Source organism: Denticeps clupeoides, chromosome 11 (assembly GCF_900700375.1).
Source record: "Denticeps clupeoides chromosome 11, fDenClu1.1, whole genome shotgun sequence".
In the NCBI taxonomy this organism is placed as follows: domain Eukaryota; kingdom Metazoa; phylum Chordata; class Actinopteri; order Clupeiformes; family Denticipitidae; genus Denticeps; species Denticeps clupeoides.
Window position 1 is genome coordinate 7,132,950 of NC_041717.1, and position 24,384 is coordinate 7,157,333.

Below are 24,384 nucleotides of genomic sequence, written 5' to 3' on the forward strand. Positions count from 1 at the left end.
CGGAGAGATGGAGATCAGAGTGCACGGTGTCTAAGGAAGTAGCGGAATGTAACGGAAAGCCATCCTGTTGCTTGTCTATGACTGCTAATTCACACACGTAACAGGGCCGTTTGTCCTCTACGCTTGATATCTGAGCTTTTTCATGCTTCTTTAATATAATAGTGGCCAAGAATTCTAAGAAAGTTTGTTGATACTGTGTGGATATAGTGCCCTCATGTGGATATTCACTATAGTCCAGAAGTCTGGGCCCATACAAAAAAACAAAAAAAACATGCTGCTTTTTTCAATATTTGATAACCCGTACTAACACAGACACTAAAATAGTAACACAAATAGGAGCCACAAAGTCTTTTTGGACATATTTACGACATGTTGAACAAGACTTATCAGGTGCAGGGAGAGCTTGGAAACATTAGCTGGAAAGGATGCAGTGCGGCTGTGATAAAGGCATGGGCTGGTTCTTTTAAACAAACTCATACATCAATTGTCAAGTCAATTTAGCTGAATCTACAGTGTATGTTGTTACAGTACACTTCAAAACCAGTCACTAACGTTTCTAACGTAGTAATAATTTCAGCAATGAGCTGTGTAATTGTTTATGTATTTTTCTTAAATCTGACGGTGTAACCAGATTTCTAACCTGTCGAAATGCTGATGATACGTAGATGTGAAATGTTACCATCCCTTGTCTCTTATATATAATTTAGATTAATACTTATTTTAATTTCCTTTGTGTATGATAATGTGCCATGAAAACAGGCCTGCCTTGCCTTGTTGGATTATTTTGTGTTATTTCCCATCTTCTTAGAAGCCTTAGGGAGGTTTCAGATGCAATTTGAACCCTGACTTTATAAAAGCCGTATGCGAAAAGCTTATTTTATATATTTCTAAGTGTACTTCCCTGGGAATTAAGCCCCCACCTTATTACCTACCAATATAAATAGTTAAATATAACATTTGAGTAAAAGCGCCTATGTTTGGTCTCCGGGGAGAGGAAAAAGGCTTTACAGAATGTCAGAACATATCACAGTCGACCATTCCCTGATGAAAACAGTGACTTTATACTTTATACTATTATATTTTTCTGTTCCAATTTATATAGTTTATTATAAACTTCCCTGAACAAAAATGCGGTTAAGGTACATTTATGCTTCTAAATGGATTTATGCAGGTACAGGGTGTCCCCATTTCACCAGTTTGTCCGGTGTCCCTGTTGGCAGGAACCTGTCCTATTTTGCAAACCAGCGGAGCCCCTGTGCCGCCATCCTCAGCCTGTGGGAGGCTCAGCACCAGGACAATGGTGACCTGGACTCTTTAGCCAGCGCCTTGGAGGAGATTGGCAGGATCCACTCCAAAAGCCATCTGAGAATCCCCGAGGAGTCAGAGGCAGACGTTAACCAGTGAGGTTAAAATGCAATCGGCCTTGCGTGCTTCAGTGCTCGGTACATCACCGCGCCTGGGATTGCAGAAACCTCCGTCTGTGTGTCCCGGATTCAGGTTAAGTAAAGGCAAATGTGTATCTTTAGAAGATGAGTAAGTGGTACCTGTCAGTCCATGCTTGCAGATTGAAGACTCAGCTTTTTACAACATCTCTACAAAGAAAAAAAATACATTTTTAATGTCAGCTAAAAACAAACAAAAAAAATGAAACATGGTGTCACTTTACCAAAAAAAAAGTGATTTCAGCAGCACTGGTCTCATATTTTTGCAATTTTCTGGAGGCATTTTTGCAATTTTCTGTTTGCAAATAACACTGCAGTTTCTGCTTTTAAATTTGCGTGTCTGCACCTTTACGTTTGCTTCTGACCTTTAAACACGACGGCAGTTTCGTAAAAAAGGCAGAATTTTCATTGGTTAGCAGCAGAACATCAGAAAGTTGCTTGCTCAGTTTATTTGTCTCTCATTTCCCTTCACCACATGTAGTATTTGATGCCGTGCTTGGATTCATCCGAATATAACCGAGCCCCATTGGTGCTATGGTCCCGAATGGCGTGAGTGTGGAGGGTAAAATGAAGTTTAAGAATCATCATTGTTTTTAAGGATTCATTTGACTTCAGACGTTTGCGTGGGCCTGGCACACTGTAAAAAACATTTTTGCCCATTTTTTATAGATTGTATTCACTGGTTTGCTAGTGAGAGCTGATAATCTGCATGTTAGGTTTGGTAATGGCCCTGAAATGTCTGTAACAGAGTTTTATTATGGGGACTGAAGCCAGATGTACAGACGGGATTGTGTGGTCAGTTTTGCCACATTGAATGGTTTTTGTATTTTTTGGGGGGGAGAAACAGCTTGTTTGAAGGTTGAGGAACTCAGAACTCAATTATGTTAAACTAGGTTTAACAAAAACAGATAGTTTTGTGAATTTATGAATGATTGAATATCTGGCCGTTTACTTTGTGCCATGTCCATGAGAGCTGCCAATCATCACTTTTGGCTCATCCCATTTTAAAGTCTGTTTTATTTCTCTTCAAGGCTTTGATCTTAAGTGCTGTCAAAATGTACTTTAAGAAGTGAATAAAACATTATGAACAGGCTTGTATTGTACAGACAAAGGTCTGATCACAGAAGGTCAGTGAGAATATACGGTGTAAAGCAAGAAGATTTTGGAGATTGTATATAAAAAAATGCCTTGGAGTAATACAGTGTGTGCAAGGATGCCCCCTAAAACGGACTCAAAAATTAAACTCTGAAGCATCCAAAGCTATCAGACATTTTTAAATTCTGACATTTTAAACCCAAAATGTGATGGCAAGATTGCTCTTTGTTATCCACACCGATTACTTAGTTTACTCTGTGACTCTTCTCTGGGACTTTTTGAGGAATAAAAAGCACTTATCTAGTTTCCTTTTCTATTCCTGTGCTTCAGTCTTATGAACAATAAAGCGTCTCTGGCTGGCCAGCAAGGCCAGATATAAGTAATGACTGATAAAAACGTGAGCAAGACGCTGTCATATGAAATAGACAACCTAAGACAACTTAAGCAATGGCCAATGAACAAAAGGCCTTTGCTTATTTCTACATACGCTGATCAGCGATAACTTTGAAACCAACTTTCTAATATTGCATTGTCCAATCAAGAAGGTGTGCTCTGAAGGTGTCCCGTGATCATTTTTGGGCTGGGTTGTAAGAGACCACTGCCCCAGGGAGCACCATAGCCATGAAGGGGCGTGTTTCGTCAGCTGCCGGTAGGTAGATGGTACATGCCAAGGTAGCATCTATATTATTGCACTTCCTCCATCAGCTCACCTTCTTCCCACAATGTGAAGAACACTCATTCCCCCGGCCACCGAGATGATTGACCTTCTTCCGTTGGTTCATGGTCCAACTCTGATCAGGCCCATTGAAGGACCTTTTTGGTGGTGGTTATGGGTCAGGATGGGCACCCAGAGTGGCCTGCAGCTACGCAGCCTCATACACAGCAAACTTCTAAACTGTGCGTTCTAACACCTTTCTCTCAGAACCACTATTCATGCAGGGTTCCCACGGTCATTAAAAACCTGGAAAACGTCATGGAACTTGGAGGAAGAAATACTGTTTAAGCTTTTCAGGGTTGTCATAAATTTAGTTTAACAGTTTTAATTTTGTTAAATTCGACAGTTTTCTGATGATTTTATTTTTCATATTTGCACATACATTTCAGAGAGCATATGGTCATGAAGATTTGCCTTAGATTAATTTGAGAAGTCTTGTAAAAGTCATGGAAATTCTTTTCTAAAAATGTGTAAGAATCATGTTTATGTTTTCAGCAATTTGTGTTACATGAGCCAGACTTCAGGAACGGATGGGCTGACCTTCACTCACCACACACATCATTGAGCTGAATTATGGCAGTGCTCTGACACATTTGTCTACCTAGACATCAGCTTCAAAGAATTGACTGCCTCACATCAGAAAGCAACTTCTCTATTGAATCTAGTCGTATGTAGTCTATCACCTATTTAAATGTACTTGACCTGTCTTTGGTTTTAATATTATTGCGGATTATTTTGCATTGTTCATGATGCTGCGTTCTCCTCCTCCTTCCTTTATTATGGTCTGGTTGTCTGCTCAATTGACCTGACAAAAGTTTGCCGGATGCCCTTCCTGACGCAACCGTACCCATTTATGCGGCTTTGGGACTAGCACCAAGAAATACACTGTCACGTGAGTCCCCAGTGGCTGGGATCTCATGAGGTTGTGTAAAAGATGCGGTTAATTATTTCAGTAATTATCCTAAAGTTTTCTGTGACTTGTCACATTAATACCATCTCAATTGTTCATGTAGGATGAAACTTTTGAGGAGAATGAAACCCCTTGAGAAGGATATTTCAAAAGATTCATGTGTTGCTGAGCATTTCCACACTTCTACATTTTCACCGCTAGAGGGCAGCACTAAAATTGTTAATGGCACTCAGTGCATCTATAGAATTATAAGTTGCACTATGGGAAATTACTCCATAAAAAAGTATCATTATCTGGCAAGAATAAAAAATATATATATATATATATATATATATATATATATATATATATATATACACACACACACACACACACACACACACACACACCATTTTGTATTTAAATGAATAAAACGGGGAGTGTTCACAAGTGGGACTTCATCTTCTGGGTGACAGAAATAGTTACACATCAGCAAAAAGTTGGTGAATGCTCCTCATGTGCCACATCTTCTATAGCAGTGTGACAATTCAGGCCCTGTTTTTTTTTTCCAGACTTGTCATTTATCATCATGTCATTGTCACATCTACTTTGATGGTATATATAATTCTACCATATTCATCTTATTTATGTGCCACAGAGATGCTTACCATTGCTTTGATGGAATGTGTGTACCTTTTATTTTTCCCTGTATTATTTTGTTTTATTATACATGTGGTTTAAAACTGTTAAACTTTTATTTTCTCACCGCCCAGCCTTGACTCATTTCTTCTCTTAAAAAAAAAAAAAAGATTTCAATTAATGTGTGGTGAAGAACAGCACACCTGCTGTACATATTCATCTAGCATTTCTTTAACTGTTCACATGTCTGGAAGCCGCTCCTCTATTTAATCTAGTATTATGTAAATTCCTATGATCAGGTACATCACTTATCCAAAGGATCACTGTTGAACCGTGGCTGAAGACAGTTTTTCTTTCTTTAGTTTTCCTCTTTTGTTTCCTCCCACATCAGGCATGGCCTTCTGCTTCACTATCACAATTCTTGTGCCTTGTTTACCTACTGTAAATGGTGAATGTTGTATAGTACTAATGGGGCTGAAGAACAAAATCATATCCACATACATTTAAAAAGTAAAAAGTAAAAAAAAAAAAAAAGTATATATGATTATACTACTGACTAGGCTGCAGAAGCTTTTTCTAGTGCTGAACATTCATGTTTGGTATTGCCAGGGCAGCTTTGTGGTATACTGTATCTACTCTGGACATTTTGGATGTTTTCTGTACAGTAGAATTTGCAGATGCATTATGCAGCCTTTTGGAAATAAATGTACTGTTGAAAGAAAATATGGTTTGGTGTTGTTTTTAAGTCATTTATTTGATATTTTGTGTGTTTCGTGTGACATTTTTCATCACTGACAAGCCTGACTGATGATAAAATACTACAGGATTGCATGGACTTGCAGTCATGACACACTCCATAACCTTTAGACAAAAGACATTTATATTAATGATATACTTTTATCCAGAACGATTTACGTAAGTGCTTTAAAATGTCCATCATAGAAATGCCTCATTTTGTTAATTGGGGCCCAAACTCAAATAGATTAATAAATATATATTTAAGAACCAAATTTAATTCAAGTATTTCATAAAAAAGGAAGGTTTTCAGCTTTCATTTGCAGGTCTTTAGTGACTCAGCTTCATGGAACTTCATTCCACCACCTGGGAGCCAAGACTGAAGAGTCTACATTCAGGAAGCCAGTGGAGAGGTGTGGGAGGATCCCCGGTTTTTCCCCCACTTACACATAGGCCAGTGGTGGCCTTGGAGGTAAGAAAGCGGATTAGAAGGTTGCAGGTTCAAATCCAAAACCGCTAAGGTGCCACTGAGCAAAGCGCCTGTCATGGCTGCACACTTCTCACCAGGGGTGACGGTTAAATACAGAGGACACTTGTCCTGTGCTGTGCTGTGTTTCACAATGACAATCCCTTCACTTTAACAGAAATGTGCCTCAGTGTCTGCCTAGTATTATTATAATATAAACTGTATAGTGTAATATTGATATAATAGATATACTATGCTGTAACCTTCAACCAAGCGGATTTTATTACAATTTTTCTATATTTAATTTACTTACCACACCCGTTAAGTAAAATGGAAATGCGGCATACGATTGAACACTATATAAATGAGCAGAAATACACTGGTTTAGGCGTTTATGCCTAATCTTGCAGTCGCCAAATCTTGCAACGTTGGAGTTGTAGGGAAACCCCACAACTTCCTGCTCAATAAAAAAAAATGCATGCGGTGAAAATGCCCAGAGCCTTTCACACACTTTTGAAATGCCACCAAGCAACACTTATTCTCTCCCAGTGGCAGTCGCCTAGTGGGTAACACGCTCTCTGTCCCTGTTACTACTGATTGGACGTCCCTCTGGACAAGGCCGTCTGATGTACGCATTGCCCGGACCTCCATCTGGAATGTGTGCTGTGTGGTGGGCACCGTTGCTAAAAGCCGCCCTAATTCCTGACGCGTGTCTGTGAACAAACACGGGTGCAGAGTTCGCCCTCCCGTCTGAAATTCCCCTTTGGCCTGTCAAATGCCTCCTTCCTGTTGTGTCCCCGGCGCGCCTCTGCGTGACAGCTTGTCAGAGGGGTATCACAGCGGCCCAGACAACCGTCTCTCGGAGATAAGGAGAGACAGGCCTGCACTCATCCTGTGTTTTTTAAAACGATAACAGATCATGAATTTGCCGTCGCTGCAAATGATATTTTCAGAAGTATTCCAGCTACACGTGGTCAGTATTAAAATTTATGCCATTTAGCAGACGTCCTGTTCCAGAGCGACTTCCAATCAGCAGGTCGCTATTTTGTGGGAGGTTTGTGTGTCTCGCACGTCTGTATTTGCCGCCGCCAAGCCTGCCTGACAATGAACAGGATTGCATGCAGTCATCGCACACTCGTACATATTCTAGCAAAATACATTAGTATGTTGTACTCAGAAGCCCATACATTTTACATTTGCATTTTTATAGGTGTGCCACACGTGGAATGCGTGTGAAAGTATTCAAGATTCAAAAACGTTTCACACCGACCACCAACAGTGCAATCATAAAAGAAAAAAAAAAATATATATATATACACACACACACACACACACACACACACACTAAACTAAACTATACTGACTAAAACTAAAACATAAATACTGTACAGGTCTCTATAAGAGAAAAGGACAAACAGGACAACTTCACGCAGGAGGACATCATCATGTATGTTGAGCATGAGCGTTGGGGAGATTCTTGCCTGATTATTTTGACTATTATAACTTTACACCACGTGAACTCGCACCTTCTCTGTCGTCTGGTGAGTGGCACCTCGGTGGGCGTGGCCCGGACCCCGCCCCACGCCGACCTGATAAACGTGTTCTCCCGCCGGAAGTTCCGAACTCTTCGTTTTGGCGCCGGCGCCGCGATAAGCTGTTCGTAGCGAGGAATATTATTTCTTTTTTTTTTTTTGTCGTCGACGTTGTTTTATTTCATTTCCTTTTCGAACGCTGCGGACTTTTCTGTTTCCATGAACCCGCTCTGTATGAAGTATGAAGCGCGTCTGCGGCCCGGTGAGTGGAGGGTGATGGATCCGAAAAGTCGAGTTCATCTGAAGATGAGCAACAATATGATAACTATGTCGTTTAAACCATAAATTCTTCCAAATCGATTCTGGAAATGAGATTCTGAGAAGAGGGTCCCAAATCTATGTGTGTGTGTGTGTGTGTGTGTGTGTGTGTGTATACACATATATATATATATATATATATACACACACACACACATCACTATTTGTATGATTATGTTCTATTATAATATAATTTGTATCTTGTATATGAATATGGGAGGAATGTATAATAAGGGCAAGGCTTTCAAACCACCATTTTATTTCAATAAGTCTTTTATTGTCAATAAAATCTTGATGACCCACAAACAGATAAGACGGGCCACAAATTGAATATTGAGCTTGACAATATTTTTTTTTTCTGTTTGTATGTATATTTGTGCTCATTATCATATCTTGCTTTCTTTTTGGTTGACTGGTATAGATTTTTTGTTCATGCCCGGGTTCTGAGTTTGGGCATGTCTGAGCCCACTTGGTGACGCATCTCCGCGTGATTCCTCGCTATGTGAATGGCATGCAGGTTCCATTCAGCTTTGCTCTGAATGACGGAGGGTTCGCGTTAACTATGTTCTATTTCAAAGTAACAGAAGGTCTGTAGCCTTTTTTCCTGGTCTGGAGAGGGTGCTCACCCTCTGATGAAGGTACCTGAACGACATCAGATGGGGCCGTTTACTACGTGTGGCGAAAGGAGGGAAAACAGACAAATATTAATAAAGCAAATAAAAAAACAGTTCATCAAGTGAAATGCACTTTGAACCCAAGTTTGCAAATGATTGTCTTGCCCGGACCACACCTTTTTTTTATGTGCACTGCACGTGTGCCCTAACGTGTTTATCGCCCTTCCAGATTATGTTGATAGTGTGGATTGACCTTGCGTGTTCAAGTCGGCTCTACCGAGGGACTCTAGGAAGGTCTCGAGGCGCTCGGGACGTTTCCTGCAGGGAAAGTCTGGGCTACACACACGATGGCATGTGCTGTTTGAAGTGCCCAGCGGGTGAGTCCAACCTCAGTCGGTCTCTAGTTATTGTGTAGCGCGCACACTGCTGTAAAAAAAAAATGTTCATGATATTTTTTAGGCACCTATGTCAAGGAGCACTGCTCGGAAACGTTTCAGAGAGGTTCTTGTGAACCTTGTGGTTTTGACACTTACACTGAACACGACAACGGGCTGAACCAGTGTCTGTGGTGCACAAAGTGCCGTTCAGGTAGGTCCTGTCCTGGCATGCTTTTCTCCATTCTGAGCAATTAAGCTTTAGGAAATCGCCTAATACATGCAAATCCACCTCAGAAATATGTAGACCTTTTTTGCTTAATATTTCATGTGTGCATTTTTATATTCATGTATATATTATATATATTATATTTTTCTTTTTTTACTTGAATGATGTTTAGACCAAGAGAGCGTAAAGCGCTGCACCAGCACGCAGGACACTGAGTGTCGATGTAAAGCGGGCTTCTTCTGCCCAACGGACCAGGCTTGTGAAGTGTGCAAGAGGTGTAGGAGGTATGTCCCCTGATCCACGGTCCTTCAGCTGTCAGGCCGTGGTGTCTGGAGTTTACACAGCGCATGGTCAGGTTTCCTGAATCACTAAATCTTCACCTCAGAAGCTTCTTGTTAATGAGTCACTGGCGTAAAAAGAAATGCCACAGATTGTCTAAAAATAATGTGAATGTTCATCGTTTAATGCAAGATTTCAGTGAAAGTGAAGTGATTCTCCATGTGATGAAAAGCAGGGCACAGTGTGCACACAATGTGTCCTCTGCATTTAACCCATCACCCTTAGTGAGTTGTGGGCAGCCTCAGTGGCACCTTGGCGGTTTGGGATTTGAACCCACAACTTTCCAATTATGAGATTTTTATTATTCTTGTTTTATTTCCCCAGTTGTAAAGAGGATGAGGTAGAAGTGAAGAATTGTACGCCCACCTCCAACACCGTTTGTGAGAAGAAAACAGCAGTGGGTGCAGTGGTTGGCACAGGTATATCCCTACGGGCAACACGTCTGATCCCTTATGTTTGAAGAACATTTTCTTAGAATTTTATTTTATTTTACTTATTTTTTTTTTTTTTTTTTTTTGTGTGTGAAATTTTTGTACCGAAATGTATTTATTTTTGCCTTGTAGTTTTAGTGGCTGGTCTATGTGCAGTGTTTTCCATCGTTGTTGCATGGTATCTAAAGAAAAAAAGGCCAAAAATATGCAAGAACAGAGGTAGGAAAGCTTAATTTTCCTGTTTTTTTTTTTTTATTTTATTTTTGTGGCCTGTTTCTACAACCCGTCTCATATTTACTTGTTTCAGGAATGTCACTAAATGAAGTGCCTGCACACACAGGGGTATGTAAGGGTTGCATGTTGGGTTAATAAGTCTGGTCTGGGCTGTGCTATCTAATGCAGGAAAGAAAGTGTGTCTGCAAGATTTGGATTGGTTTTAATTCCACTGTTGACACTGGGGTGTGTGGACTAACTGAAACATCAGGCTCTTACATTTCAGCATAAAATTTGACGCCATGCTGTAGATTATCCTTTTGTGTATTTTCTCCAGCAAAGTGTAAATGGAACATCTATTCGCCCATCGTTATCGGCTGCATTCTAATTTCTTTGTTGATGTGGTCAGACATTAATCCCTGCATTGTACATGCAGGATTTTTATTTTTCAGGCTGCTTAGAATTCCATGTGAATCCACATAGAAAAATCTCAGAAATGTATACTACCAGTCAAAAGTTTGGACACACCTACTCACTTATGGGTCTTTGCATTTTTACAATATAGAACAAAACTGGACATGCAGGACTATGAAATAATACGTGAGGTTATGTAATAAACACTAAAATAGTAAACAATGCATTTTGCATCTCTCCAAATCCGGGAGTTTTTGATGTGATGGCAGCATTTCACACTCTTGGCTTCTCTCCGCCACCTTAAGTCCTGATGGTTTATGCTGAACACTTTCTTATCATCCACTCATGTTAATGAGCATCTCATGAAGCGACTTTTGATGATGACAACAGTGAACAAAGAAGCCATGATGGTAAAAAGAGGCGACTCTGAAAAAACAGATTCATCAAACATACTTCACTTTCTCCTGATACAACAAATACTAAATATGTTTCTGGCTTTGGATTGTTCCATCTTAGTCTCCACTACCACCACAAAGCAGGTGCCTCCATATTTTGACTGGTAGTGTATCTACTGCCTGCTTCAGGTTGTTAGAATCACCAGTGTGTACCAGCTGAAGCTTAAATCCAGAATTTTCCTATTCTGCTCTGACTTTTTTTTTATTTTTTATTTCCCACCATCATTTTTAGGCCAGTCAGAGTTTGGTGCACACTCAGAAGCAGCAAAATGAAGTCTTGAACAAGCAGTGCCATTTGGTGGCATTTATTATGGATGATGACGACATAGGACTGGGTGGCAGTCTTTCTAGCACTGCCAGCAGCTCTCAAAATAATTTGACTTCACCGTCCAATCCCCCCTTACGCAGGACCTCAGTTGTCCAGCCCAGTGCTAGGGTGAGATGCATGCCTGTCTTGAACTCTCTTGTAGTAGTTGGGCTGCTGCCATTGTTGTCTGGTGGGGGGAAAAGTCTGCTTGCTTAAGTCAAACCAACGCAAGGACATGATTGGACAAATTCATGCACGTTGATCATGTAGTATTCTAGCCTGATGTGGTGTTCCCCTGAAATCCCAGAGTTTAATCATGATCATATATAATGTTGAGATCTAATCACTCAAAACCATGAAAATAATAACCAGGCCATGGTTAGTGGCAGAGTTGACGTTGCAGAGTTTTTCTTTCTTCCTCGAACACTAAACGAGGGTTTTTAAATTTGAGGTGTGTTTAGCGACACTTACATTTAACAGTTACAATTAGCAACAGTACATTTTTTTGCATGTTTTAATAATTACATTTTGCATGTGCATGTCAAAGCATTTTTGCAAATGCACTAAAAAAGAAATCTATTTCTTAGGTGACTGAAGATCCCCTTCCAAGGCTCATTCCTTGTGGTGAGTAGATTTCCCAGTTAAATACAATACAGGCCATAACTCCACATGTTCATTCATAGTTTTGATGCCTTCAGTGAGAATCTAAATGGTCATGAAAATAAAGAAAACACATTGAATGAGAAGGTGTGTCCAAACCTGTACTGTATCAGGAACCTAATCACCCCATACGACAACATGCACAAATGACAACGTTTATTATAAAACTCCACATGCGCACATTCCAAGATGATGATGATGATGATGATGATTACTTCTATATGTTGGATCGTCATTCTTTTCTTTTTCTTTCCTTTTCAGGGGATGAGGCACTGAGGCAAAGTTTTGAGCTCTTTGAAGAAGTAGATGTTAATTATCACAACAGATTTTTCAGGCACATTGGAGTTTCGGACAATGCAATCATATCTGCTGACCTTTCTGGGGAGAAGGTTTACCATCTTCTTAAGATCTGGATGGAAAAGGAAGGAATGAAAGCCGACATTAACGACCTCATTGATGCTTTAGTTTATCTTGGTCAAAGAATGTCTGCAGAGAACATTGTTTCAAAAGCTGTTGACTGTGGTTATTTTACATATGAGATCCAGGGAGACCTGTAAATGTATTCTGAATTGTTTCTGAATTGTTTGGTGTTGCATGAATGGCATCTGATTCTCAACACCTATTGCCTAGAATTTATTTATTTGTTGTTCATTTGTTTGCATTTTTTTTTCCCAGGATGTTCGGTACAAGTTGTTAATAAAAGTTCTTTCTTAAAACAGTGTTAGAATGAATGGGGGTAAAAAAGTGTGAGAGCATTTGGAGCATTCTAAGTTATCTAGGAACTTTTAACTGTCCAGTTGTGGTTGTGCATTGTTGTGTAAATTCTGTTATGATTGTGTTTTGATCAAGAATCTTTACATTTTCATGTGCTGATAGCTGTTTGTGTTTTTTTTTTTTTTTTTACAAACCTACTGTGTCCTCCAATAATGAAGCTATAGCAACATGGTTTGACTGCAAGAACATTATGTAAAGAATTATGTACAGTTCTAATAAACCGATCATGACGCTAAAGAGGTTTTCCTTCTGAGGAAATCAAAACCGGCTTGCTTCCGCCTGTTCCGTATGCATGCATCGATTTCAAATGACCTAAAAGCACATTAGCTAATCCAACCAAATCTGGTGCTTTTCTTGCTTCTCAGTGTTTTACAGTAATTTACTCTAGTTCCTCACTAGTTGTTTCTGGCGAGGTACTGAGTACCTCGAACCCGCAGATGAATCAAGCACTGACTCGTACACTATCCGTCACTACTCAATCATTTGGCCTCATTGGGGCAAATGAGCTTCTCTTTCTCAAGATGCTGATAACTAGCAGTAACTAGTCTTCCTTGTTTTTCTAAATCTTGGTGAACAAGCCCCATGTGCTGCTGCTGTTATACTGTTCATCAGCATGATGAGGATTCCTTCAGCGATGTTGCTTAGAAAACCCGCGTGCCGCGGAGACATGGAGAAATGGGCCATTTCAGGGTGACCGGCCCTCTGACACCTTTCTCTGCATCGATGTGCCAAGACTGTTCAGACTGGGAGCTTCTGAAGTTTCTGTGATTTCAGGATTATTGGTCTTCTGTTCTAGAAGTTGCTGGACCTTTGGCTTAGCCAGTCCTTGAGTGTTTCTCTACGGTCTATTTCAAAACTATTGTGGATTAGACTGCTGGGTCTAGTAGCTATAATGTGGGAGTGGTGCAACAGATATTGAAGGTTCAAGTTTCAGTTTTTATTGTCATTGACAGATAACAATGCAACACTATTACCCATAAACCACCTCCTCTATACATTTAAAAAGTATGCATATTAAATGTAAATGTGTAGGTGTATAGGAAAACCATACCAACACGTGGAAAAACTTCACACACATGTTCCTGGCCTGGATTCAGACTCACTACGATGGAGATGTGAGGCCACTTAGCCAACCACCACACAAGATAAACAGAAGTAAAATGAACTCTATCGCCAGTCTTGGAGCCCACAAGCTTTGAAGAAACATCTTAAGCCATTGAATCACATCTCCTACATTGGTACATTCAACATCTTACATGTTCCACTTGTGGTTTTTATTTTGCTATGTACCGATGTGTGGATCAGATGACTTCTTCACTCTTGAGTCAGCTTGTATGAACATAAATCAGTTTTCTATAGTTATTAAAATTAAGATCCATGCCATTGATTTAGTGGAGGGAGTGAGTGATCAGAGAATGGTGGCTAAGTTGTCATACATCATGTCTCACCACATGCAAGAATCTCTGACGGCACTGAGCAGCTCCTTCGCTGCATTCACGTTGTGGGAAGGAGAGACTCTACAACAAGGCCTGCAGCTGACCACACATACATAGGCTAACAAATAAACACATCTAATATCCTATGGCAATTTCATATGTGCAAAATCTGAATAAAACCACTCTGTATATATATATACATACATTTATTCTATATACAGTACAGGCCAAAAGTTTGGACACACCTTCTCATTCAATGTGTTTTCATGACCATTTACATGGTAGATTCACTGAAGGCATCAAAAATATGAATGAACATGTGGAGTTATGTACTTAACAAAAAAAGGTGAAACAACTGAAAACATGTTTTATATTCTAGTTTCTTTGCTCTGATTACTGCTTTGCACACTCTTGGCATTCTCTCGATGAGCTTCAAGAGGTCGTCACCTGAAATGCTTTTCCAACAGTCTTGAAGGAGTTCCCAGAGGTGTTTAACACTTGTTGGACCCTTTGCCTTCACTCTGCTGTCCAGCTCACCCCAAACCATCTGGATTGAGGTCTGTGGAGGTCAGGTCTCCACTTTTTGTTAAGTACATAACTCCACACGTGTTCATTCATAGTTTTGATGCCTTCAGTGAGAATCTACCATGTAAATGGTCATGAAAATAAAGAAAACACATTGAATGAGAAGGTGTGTCCAAGCTTTTGACCTGTACTGTACATAAATATATATTTTAATACACTCATCCAGAGTTATTTCCAGATCATTTATTTTGTATAGTGTTCATTTTATACTGTTGGCATATGCCTTTTTTGTGCTACTCTTATTTTCTACTGTCCAATTTGTGCTGTGACAATTTAAAATTCCCACTTATCTTATCGGAATTGAAGACATGATATGAGCTTTTCCATACAGAACAGACGAGCATTTAAATAATTGTTGTTCTCTCTTCTTTCGTGCTGTGTTTTCAGTTTTACAGGGATACAAAACTCCTTTTATGGGTATTTCTGGTAATAAGGTTTCTGAAGTGACAGTTCTTTCTATAACATTGGTTGTTTTATGTGCATCGTTTGCTTGCATGCCACCTTTCCAGTTACTGTTGTTTGTAAATGTATACATTTTTTTTATCAGAATGCAATTCCACAGCCCTTGTCTTCCTTTCCTCAGACTTTTTTAGTCTTTGCACTTCGACATTACTTTCTCATATGTTTCTTTTGATGTTTTTTAATTTGTTTCTTTTCATCGTACCACCTTTATCATTTTGCTTTTTGAGATTTTGAACTTCTAATTATGGCTAAAACTCTGTAGAACCTGTTTTTCTGCACCTCATTTTCACTTTTACAGAGTTAAAACCGCTGTTCATTAATCTGTGTCATGTTAAAAACAACAGTTTATTAACACCAGTAAATTATTATTGTAGTTACATGTGAATATTGTATGTAAAAAGGTACCAGTGTTACAGAGAAAACAAAAGTGAAGAGAAAGAGTAAAGGGAGAGAGAGAAAGACTCGAAAAGCCGGAAGGCTTCCGATGGAAAAAGCTGAGAAATAAAGATAAAGTCCCTTCCCCACATGTGAACAGATCTTTATACCTCTGGCCTACAGGAAGCTGTCACAGACCAATCAGAACCTGTTGTTTCTGACGTCACACCCCCAGTGCCTCCCGTTTGGGGAAGACAAAGAGAGTGGGCGGTCCCGACGGCCGACACCTCACACGTTTGGCTCGGGGGGATTTTGCAATAGAATTTGACAAAGGCATGCAAAAACAGAGGTGTTGAATCTCTATGCACAACAAAGGCACAGGAGTGTTATGCCTCCAAGACGTCCCATCTTACAATAGGAATAGACATTGTTATTGTAATTTGTACTTAATTAGAACTAACAAAGTGGGGGATCTGCTTCTGTGTGTTAACATACAATAAACATAATTCCAATTCGGAATTGTTTGCGATAAAACTCATTAACTGCAGTACTGTGCGAACATTAAAAGATCCACTAGATGTCAGTATTGTACGGGCAATGAACGGCCCCAAACCAACTACATTTCCCGTTATGCACTTGGTGAGAAAACAAGGAAGTTCTTGTCTCACCCCTCTCTGCTCCCGCAGCACACTGTCAATTGTGATAAGGGACATTTCTCACCTTCCTACAAACTCGGACTATTCATTTTTGCAGATTTATAAAACTTGCATTTCCTTCCACGACTCCAACATACAGGTATAGTTTATTTAAAGCTGTTTATTAATCCCAATTCGGAGCTGTTGTGACCATGAATACAATAAAGTTTGGTATAAAGTTTAACTATGGTTTATACAGTAACGCAGTCCAAGAAACAGGAAGTAAAATTCAATAAATGTAGGAGGAGTGACAGTGAATTTCATAAAGTGGTTTCCGTTTGCCGCTGTTGTGCCAGTGAAAGGATCTATAGAGAACATACCAGGTACGTTCCTGTTATTTATGATACAAAATCAGATTTTTGAATGACCAGAATTTAAATGTGTACATATGAGTGTGTACAGTGTGTGACAAATACATATGAATGGACATTATCAGTTTTAAATGAAGAGTTTAACCTATCAAACTGAACTGCATGATCTGGTCTTGTACCTAGGCCTATTTTAAGCTTTAATGTAAAATTTAATCTAAATGATTACTTTTGCAAAAGCAGATATCATTCATTAAACACCTCATTTGTATTTTCACCTAAGAATGAGAGCAATATCTTTTGAGACTCTTGTGTTACTAAAGGCCTGAGTCTGGTTTGTAGGTGACGCATGCTTGTGTAACGGATGCACACACACCAGCATCCAATCACCCATGCACATCAGTTGGTGTCAAATGAGAGATTTTATTTCTGTGGGAACAGAGCAGGGTATAGTCAGTGGCTAACGTCAGTGGCCCTCCTCTCATCCCCTCTCTGCTCCCACAGCACACTGAGGCAACTGCCCATCAATACAACTTAAAAAATAGAATTAAATAAAATACATAAAAAAAATAAACCCACCACAAGAATTCAACCAGTAACTCAGTCATTAAATTATATGTATATAATATAACATAATAAAAATTATATATATATATATATATATATATATATATATATATATATATATAAACTAATTACAGGTGAGTCCAACGGTGACATTAACCGACAGTAAAACAACAGTACAATACTAAAATACAATTTAAAAAAGAAAATGACGATCGTATAGTGGCTACGTTACATACATTTCACATTTAACATACCTGTGGGAACGCAGCAGGGTACAGTCAGTGGCAAACGTTCAGGCGCGTCGCGGCCCTCCTCTCATCCTTCACGCTTCTGCTAACACGTGGCAGCGAATAATTTTTTTTTTCTTTTTAGAACCGCGTGTGCGGCACAACGCCGCTTATAATACAGACCATAATACCAACAACATGACATAACATTAATAACTTTAATACACCTATATACAACAGATGATATGGAGAACACTGCACGCGTGTCTCACCCCTCTCTGCTCCCGCAGCACACTGAGGTAACTGCACGTGAACGCGAGCTATAGAGTGCGCCAATAATATAACCCTGACCACACAAACAATGTGGAACCAAAATTTTCGTTCCCACCCACAAATACACAGAGAAAAAAAAACACACGAACCCCGTAGCTTACAATTACAATAAGTTTTGTTGGAGTTCACGACATACATACAATTATCTTACATAACATCCCGGCCACACTTGGATGACTTTCCTCATATTTTGTCCTCTTTTTCAGCTTTCTTGGATGTGATGGCAAACAGGGTGACCCTCTATATCTTCTTCCAGATTATGTTGATAGTGTGGATTGACCTTGCATGTTCAAGTCGGCTCTACCGAGGGACTCTAGGAAGGTCTCGAGGTGCTCGGGACGTTTCCTGCAGGGAAAGTCTGGGCTACACACACGATGGCATGTGCTGTTTGAAGTGCCCAGCGGGTGAGTCCAACCTCAGTCGGTCTCTAGTTATTGTGTAGCGCGCACACTGCTGTAAAAAAAAAGTTCATGATATTTTTTAGGCACCTATGTCAAGGAGCACTGCTCGGAAACGTTTCAGAGAGGTTCTTGTGAACCTTGTGGTTTTGACACTTACACTGAACACGACAACGGGCTGAACCAGTGTCTGTGGTGCACAAAGTGCCGTTCAGGTAGGTCCTGTCCAGGCATGCTTTTCTCCATTCTGAGCAATTAATCGCCTAATACATGCAAATCCACCTCAGAAATATGTAGACCTTTTTTGCTTAATATTTCATGTATGCATTTTTATATTCAGCTGCAGTGCAGTCTTTTTTCTTATTTACTTGAATGATGTTTAGACCAAGAGAGCGTAAAGCGCTGCACCAGCACGCAGGACACGGAGTGTCGATGTAAAGCGGGCTTCTTCTGCCCAACGGACCAGGCTTGTGAAGTGTGCAAGAGGTGTGGGAGGTATGTCCCCTGATCCACGGTCCTTCAGCTGTCAGGCCGTGGTGTCTGGAGTTTACACAGCGCATGGTCAGGTTTCCTGAATCACTAAATCTTCACCTCAGAAGCTTCTTGTTAATGAGTCACTGGCGTAAAAAGAAATGCCACAGATTGTCTAAAAATAATGTGAATGTTCATCGTTTAATGCAAGATTTCAGTGAAAGTGAAGTGATTCTCCATGTGATGAAAAGCAGGGCACAGTGTGCACACAATGTGTCCTCTGCATTTAACCCATCACCCTTAGTGAGTTGTGGGCAGCCTCAGTGGCACCTTGGCGGTTTGGGATTTGAACCCACAACTTTCCAATTATGAGATTTTTATTATTCTTGTTTCATTTCCCCAGTTGTAAAGAGGATGAGGTAGAAGTGAAGAATTGTACGCCCACCTCCAACACCGATTGTGAGAAGAAAACAGCAGTGGGTGCAGTGGTTGGCACAGGTATATCCCTACGGGCAACACGTCTGATCCCTTATGTTTGGAGAACATTTTCTTAGAATTTTATTTTATTTAACCATTTTTTTTATTGTGTGAAATTTTTGTACTGAAATGTATTTATTTTTGCCTTGTAGTTTTAGTGGCTGGTCTATGTGCAGTGTTTGCCATCGTTGTTGCATGCTATCTGAATAAAAAAAGGCCAAAAATATGCAAGAACAGAGGTAGGAAAGCTTAATTTTCCTGTTTTTATTTTTATTTTATTTTTGTGTTTTTGTGGCCTGTTTCTACAACCCGTCTCATATTTACTTGTTTCAGGAATGTCTGGAGCACTAAATGAAGTGCCTGCACACACAGGGGTATGTAAGGGTTGCATGTTGGGTTAATATTTCTGGTCTGGGCTGTGCTATCTAATGCAGGAAAGAAAGTGTGTCTGCAAGATTTGGATTGGTTTTAATTCCGCTGTTGACACTGGGGTGTGTGGACTAACTGAAACATCAGGCTCTTACATTTCAGCATAAAATTTGACGCCATGCTGTAGATTATCCTTTTGTGTATTTTCTCCAGCAAAGTGTAAATGGAACATCTATTCGCCCATCGTTATCGGCTGCATTCTAATTTCTTTGTTGATGTGGTCAGACATTAATCCCTGCATTGTACATGCAGGATTTTTATTTTTCAGGCTGCTCAGAATTCCATGTGAATCCACATAGAAAAATCTCAGAAATGTATACTACCAGTCAAAAGTTTGGACACACCTACTCATTTTTACAATATAGAACAAAACTGGACATGCAGGACTATGAAATAATACGTGAGGTTATGTAATAAACACAAAAATAGTAAACAATGCATTTTGCATCTCTCCAAATCCGGGAGTTTTTGATGTGATGGCAGCATTTCACACTCTTGGCTTCTCTCCGCCACCTTAAGTCCTGATGGTTTATGCTGAACACTTTCTTATCATCCACTCATGTTAATGAGCATCTCATGAAGCGGCTTTTGATGATGACAACAGTGAACAAAGAAGCCATGATGGTAAAAAGAGGCGACTCTGAAGAAACAGATTCATCAAACATGCTTCACTTTCTCCTGATACAATAAATAAATATGTTTCTGGCATTATGTTGTTCCATCTTAGTCTCCACTACCACCACAGAGTAGGTGCCTCCATATTTTGACTGGTAGTGTATCTACTGCCTGCTTCAGGTTGTTAGAATCACCAGTGTGTACCGCAGATAGCTGAAGCTTAAATCCAGAATTTTCCTATTCTGCTCTGATTTTTATTTTTTATTTCCCCCCCAACATTTTTAGGCCAGTCAGAGTTTGGTGCACACTCAGAACCAGCAAAATGAAGTCTTGAACACGCAGTGCCATTTGGTGGCTTTTGTTATGGATGATGACGACATAGGACTGGGTGGCAGTCTTTCTAGCACCGCCAGCAGCTCTCAAAATAATTTGACTTCACCATCCAATCCCCCCTTACGCAGGACCTCAGTTGTCCAGCCCAGTGCTAGGGTGAGATGCATGCCTGTCTTGAACTTTCTTGTAGTAGTTGGGCTGCTGCCATTGTTGTCTGGTGGGGGAAAAGTCTGCTTGCTTAAGTCAAACCAACGCAAGGACATGATTGGACAAATTCATGCACGTTGATCATGTAGTATTCTAGCCTGATGTGGTGTTCCCCTGAAATCCCGGAGTTTAATCATGATCATATATAATGTTGAGATCTAATCACTCAAAACCATGAAAATAATAACCAGGCCATGTTTAGTTGCAGAGTTTTTCTTTCTTCCTCGAACACTAAACGAGGGTTTTTAAATTTGAGGTGTGTTTAGCGACACTTACATTTAACAGTTACAATTAGCAACAGTAAATTTTTTTGCATGTTTTAATAATTACATTTTGCATGTGCATGTCAAAGCATTTTTGCAAATGCACTAAAAAAGAAATCTGTTTCTTAGGTGACTGAAGATCCCCTTCCAAGGCTCATTCCATGTGGTGAGTAGATTTCCCAGTTAAATACAATACAGGCCATAACTCCACATGTTCATTCATAGTTTTGATGCCTTCAGTGAGAATCTAAATGGTCATGAAAATAAAGAAAACACATTGAATGAGAAGGTGTGTCCAAACCTGTACTGTATCTTTGTTCAGGAACCTAATCACCCCATACGACAACATGCACAAATGACAACGTTTATTATAAAACTCCACATGCGCACATTCCAAGATGATGATGATGATGATGATGATTACTTCTATATGTTGGATCGTCATTCTTTTCTTTTTCTTTCCTTTTCAGGGGATGAGGCACTGAGGCAAAGTTTTGAGCTCTTTGAAGAAGTAGATGTTAATTATCACAACCGATTTTTCAGGCACATTGGAGTTTCGGACAATGCAATCATATCTGCTGACCTTTCTGGGGAGAAGGTTTACCATCTTCTTAAGATCTGGATGGAAAAGGAAGGAATGAAAGCCGACATTAACGACCTCATTGATGCTTTAGTTTATCTTGGTCAAAGAATGTCTGCAGAGAACATTGTTTCAAAAGCTGTTGACTGTGGTTATTTTACATATGAGATCCAGGGAGACCTGTAAATGTATTCTGAATTGTTTCTGAATTGTTGCATGAATGGCATCTGATTCTCAACACCTATTGCCTAGAATTTATTTATTTGTTGTTAATTTGTTTGGATCATTAAGTTCTTCTTCATAGAAGTGTAACTTTTTATTTATTTTTTTCCAGAAAGTTCGGTACAAGTTGTTAATAAAAGTTCTTTCTTAAAACAGTGTTAGAATGAATGGGGGTAAAAAAGTGTGAGAGCATTTGGAGCATTCTAAGTTATCTATGAACTTTTAACTGTCCAGTTGTGGTTGTGCATTGTTGTGTAAATTCTGTTATGATTGTGTTTTGATCAAGAATCTTTACATTTTCATGTGCTGATAGCTGTTTGTGTGTTTTTTTTTTTTTTTTTTTACAAACCTACTGTGTCCTCTGATAATGAAGCTATAGCAACATGGTTTGACTGCAAGAACATTATGTAAAGAATTATGTATAGTTCTAATAAACCGATCATGACGCTAAAGAGGTTTTCCTTCTCCTGAGGAAAATAAAACACTTCAAAACCGGCTTGATTCTGCCTGTTCTGTATGCATGCATCCATACGCATGCATCGATTTCAAATGAACGAGAAAGACATTTCAGGAGCCTTGTGGCTTTTGCCAGATTTTCTGATTTAATTTAGTATGCAATAAGTACCCATAAATCCATTATTGGCAAATGACCTAAAATCACATTAGCTAATCCAGCCAAATCTGGTGCTTTTCTTGCTTCTCAGTGTTTTACAGTAATTTACTCTAGTTCCTCACTAGTTGTTTCTAGCGAGGTACTGAGTACCTCGAACCCGCAGATGAATCAAGCACTGACTCGCACACTATCCGTCACTACTCAATCATTTGGCTTCATTGGGGCAAATGAGCTTCTTGAGTCCTTGAGTGTTTCTGTACGGTCTATTTCAAAACTATTGTGGATTAGACTGCTGGGTCTAGTAGCTATAATGTGGGAGTGGTGCAACAGATATTGAAGGTTCAAGTTTCAGTTTTTATTGTCATTGACAGATTACAATGCAACACTATTACCCATAAACCACCTCCTCTATACATTTAAAAAGTATGCATATTAAATGTAAATGGCCTGGATTCAGACTCACTACGATGGAGATGTGAGGCCACTTAGCCAACCGCCACACAAGATAAACAGAAGTAAAATTAACTCCATCACCAGTCTTGGTGCCCACAAGCTTTGAAGAAACATCTAAAGGCATTGAGTCACATCTCCTACATTGGTACCTTCAACATCTTACATGTTCCAATTGTGGTTTTTATTGTGCTACTTACCGATGTGTGGATCAGATGATTTCTTCACTCTTGAGTCAGCTTGTATGCACTTGAATCAGTTTTCTGGAATGATTCAAATTCGGATCCATGCCATTGATTTAGTGGAGGGAGTGAGTGGTCAGAGAATGGTGGCTAAGTTGTTATACCTGCAGGACAACGTTTCTCACCACATGCAAGAATCTCTGATGGCACTGAGCAGCTCCTTCACTGGCAGGCTCCTGCATTCACGTTGTGGGAAGGAGAGACTCTATAACAAGGCCTTGCAGCTGACCACACATACATAGGCTAACAAATAAACACACCTAATATACTATGACAATTTAATATGTGCAAAATGTGAATAAAACCACTCTGTATATATATATACATACATTTATTCTATATACAGTACAGGCCAAAAGTTTGGACACACCTTCTCATTCAATGTGTTTTCTTTATTTTCATGACATTTACATGGTAGAATCTCACTGAAGGCATCAAAACTATGAATGAACACATGTGGAGTTATGTACTTAACAAAAAAAGGTGAAACAATTGAAAACATATTTTATATTCTAGTTTCTTCAAAATAGCCGCCCTTTGCTCTGATTACTGCTTTGTACACTCTTGGCATTCTCTCGATGAGCTTCAAGAGGTCGTCACCTGAAATGCTTTTCCAACAGTCTTGAAGGAGTTCCCAGAGGTGTTTAGCACTTGTTGGCCCCTTTGCCTTCACTCTGCGGTCCAGCTCACACCAAACCATCTCGACTGGGTTCATGTCCGGTGACTGTGGAGGTCAGGTCTCCACTTTTTGTTAAGTACATAACTACACATGTGTTCATTCATAGTTTTGATGCCTTCAGTGAGAATGTACCATGTAAATGGTCATGAAAATAAAGAAAACACATTGAATGAGAAGGTGTGTCCAAGCTTTTGACCTATACTGTACATAAATATATATTTTAATACACTCATCCACAGTTATTTCCAGATCATTTATTTTGTATAGTGTTAATTTTATACTGTTGGCATATGCCTTTTTTGTGCTACTCTTATTTTCTACTGTCCAATTTGTGCTGTGACAATTTAAAATTCCCACTTATCTTATCGGAATTGAAGACATGATATGAGCTTTTCCATACAGAACAGACGAGCATTTAAATACTTGTTGTTCTCTCTTCTTTCGTGCTGTGTTTTCAGTTTTACAGGGATACAAAACTCCTTTTATGGGTATTTCTGGTAATGAGGTTTCTGAAGTGACAGTTCTTTCTATAACCTTGGTTGTTTTATGTGCATCGTTTGCTTGCATGCCACCTTTCCAGTTACTGTTGTTTGTAAATGTATACATTTTTTTTATCAGAATGCAATTCCACAGCCCTTGTCTTCCTTTCCTCAGACTTTTTCAGTCTTTGCACTTCGACATTACTTTCTCATATGTTTCTTTTCATTGTAGCACCTTTATCATTTTGCTTTTTGAGATTTTGAACTTCTAATTATGGCTAAAACTCTGTAGAACCT

General features: G+C 39.4%; 3 protein-coding genes across 5 annotated transcripts in view; all 3 read left to right on the forward strand.

The window, feature by feature from the left end:
* Positions 1 to 4,551, forward strand: part of unc5db (unc-5 netrin receptor Db) — a 120,944-nt gene extending 116,393 nt beyond the window's left edge. Inside the window, exon 17 of the mRNA XM_028995981.1 lies at positions 1,221 to 4,551. Coding sequence (XP_028851814.1) covers positions 1,221 to 1,404 — 184 coding nt within the window. The 3' untranslated portion in view covers positions 1,405 to 4,551. The remainder of the gene's footprint in view (positions 1 to 1,220) is intronic.
* Positions 4,552 to 7,627: 3,076 nt separating this feature from the next.
* LOC114799455 (tumor necrosis factor receptor superfamily member 10B-like) lies at positions 7,628 to 12,804 on the forward strand. Of its 3 annotated transcripts, XM_028996124.1 has the most exons (10): positions 7,628 to 7,775; positions 8,675 to 8,822; positions 8,905 to 9,033; positions 9,221 to 9,332; positions 9,712 to 9,806; positions 9,951 to 10,037; positions 10,126 to 10,160; positions 11,133 to 11,336; positions 11,795 to 11,831; positions 12,129 to 12,794. In XM_028996124.1, exons 1-10 carry the CDS (start codon positions 7,755 to 7,757, stop codon positions 12,422 to 12,424), a joined length of 1,164 nt encoding a protein of 387 aa, XP_028851957.1. In that variant the 5' UTR covers positions 7,628 to 7,754; the 3' UTR covers positions 12,425 to 12,794. The 3 variants fall into 3 exon arrangements, with proteins under 3 accessions (XP_028851957.1, XP_028851958.1, XP_028851955.1); XM_028996122.1 differs by having other exon boundaries at positions 7,663 to 8,822; XM_028996125.1 differs by lacking the exon at positions 11,133 to 11,336 and having other exon boundaries at positions 7,662 to 8,822; positions 12,129 to 12,804.
* A 3,691-nt stretch (positions 12,805 to 16,495) lies between these two features.
* Positions 16,496 to 21,639, forward strand: LOC114799639 (tumor necrosis factor receptor superfamily member 10B-like). The gene is made up of 10 exons (XM_028996432.1): positions 16,496 to 16,517; positions 17,836 to 18,033; positions 18,114 to 18,242; positions 18,411 to 18,522; positions 18,902 to 18,996; positions 19,128 to 19,214; positions 19,309 to 19,349; positions 20,305 to 20,508; positions 20,952 to 20,988; positions 21,293 to 21,639. Exons 2-10 carry the CDS (start codon positions 17,850 to 17,852, stop codon positions 21,586 to 21,588), a joined length of 1,185 nt encoding a protein of 394 aa, XP_028852265.1. The 5' UTR covers positions 16,496 to 16,517; positions 17,836 to 17,849; the 3' UTR covers positions 21,589 to 21,639.
* The last annotated feature ends 2,745 nt before the right edge of the window (positions 21,640 to 24,384 follow it).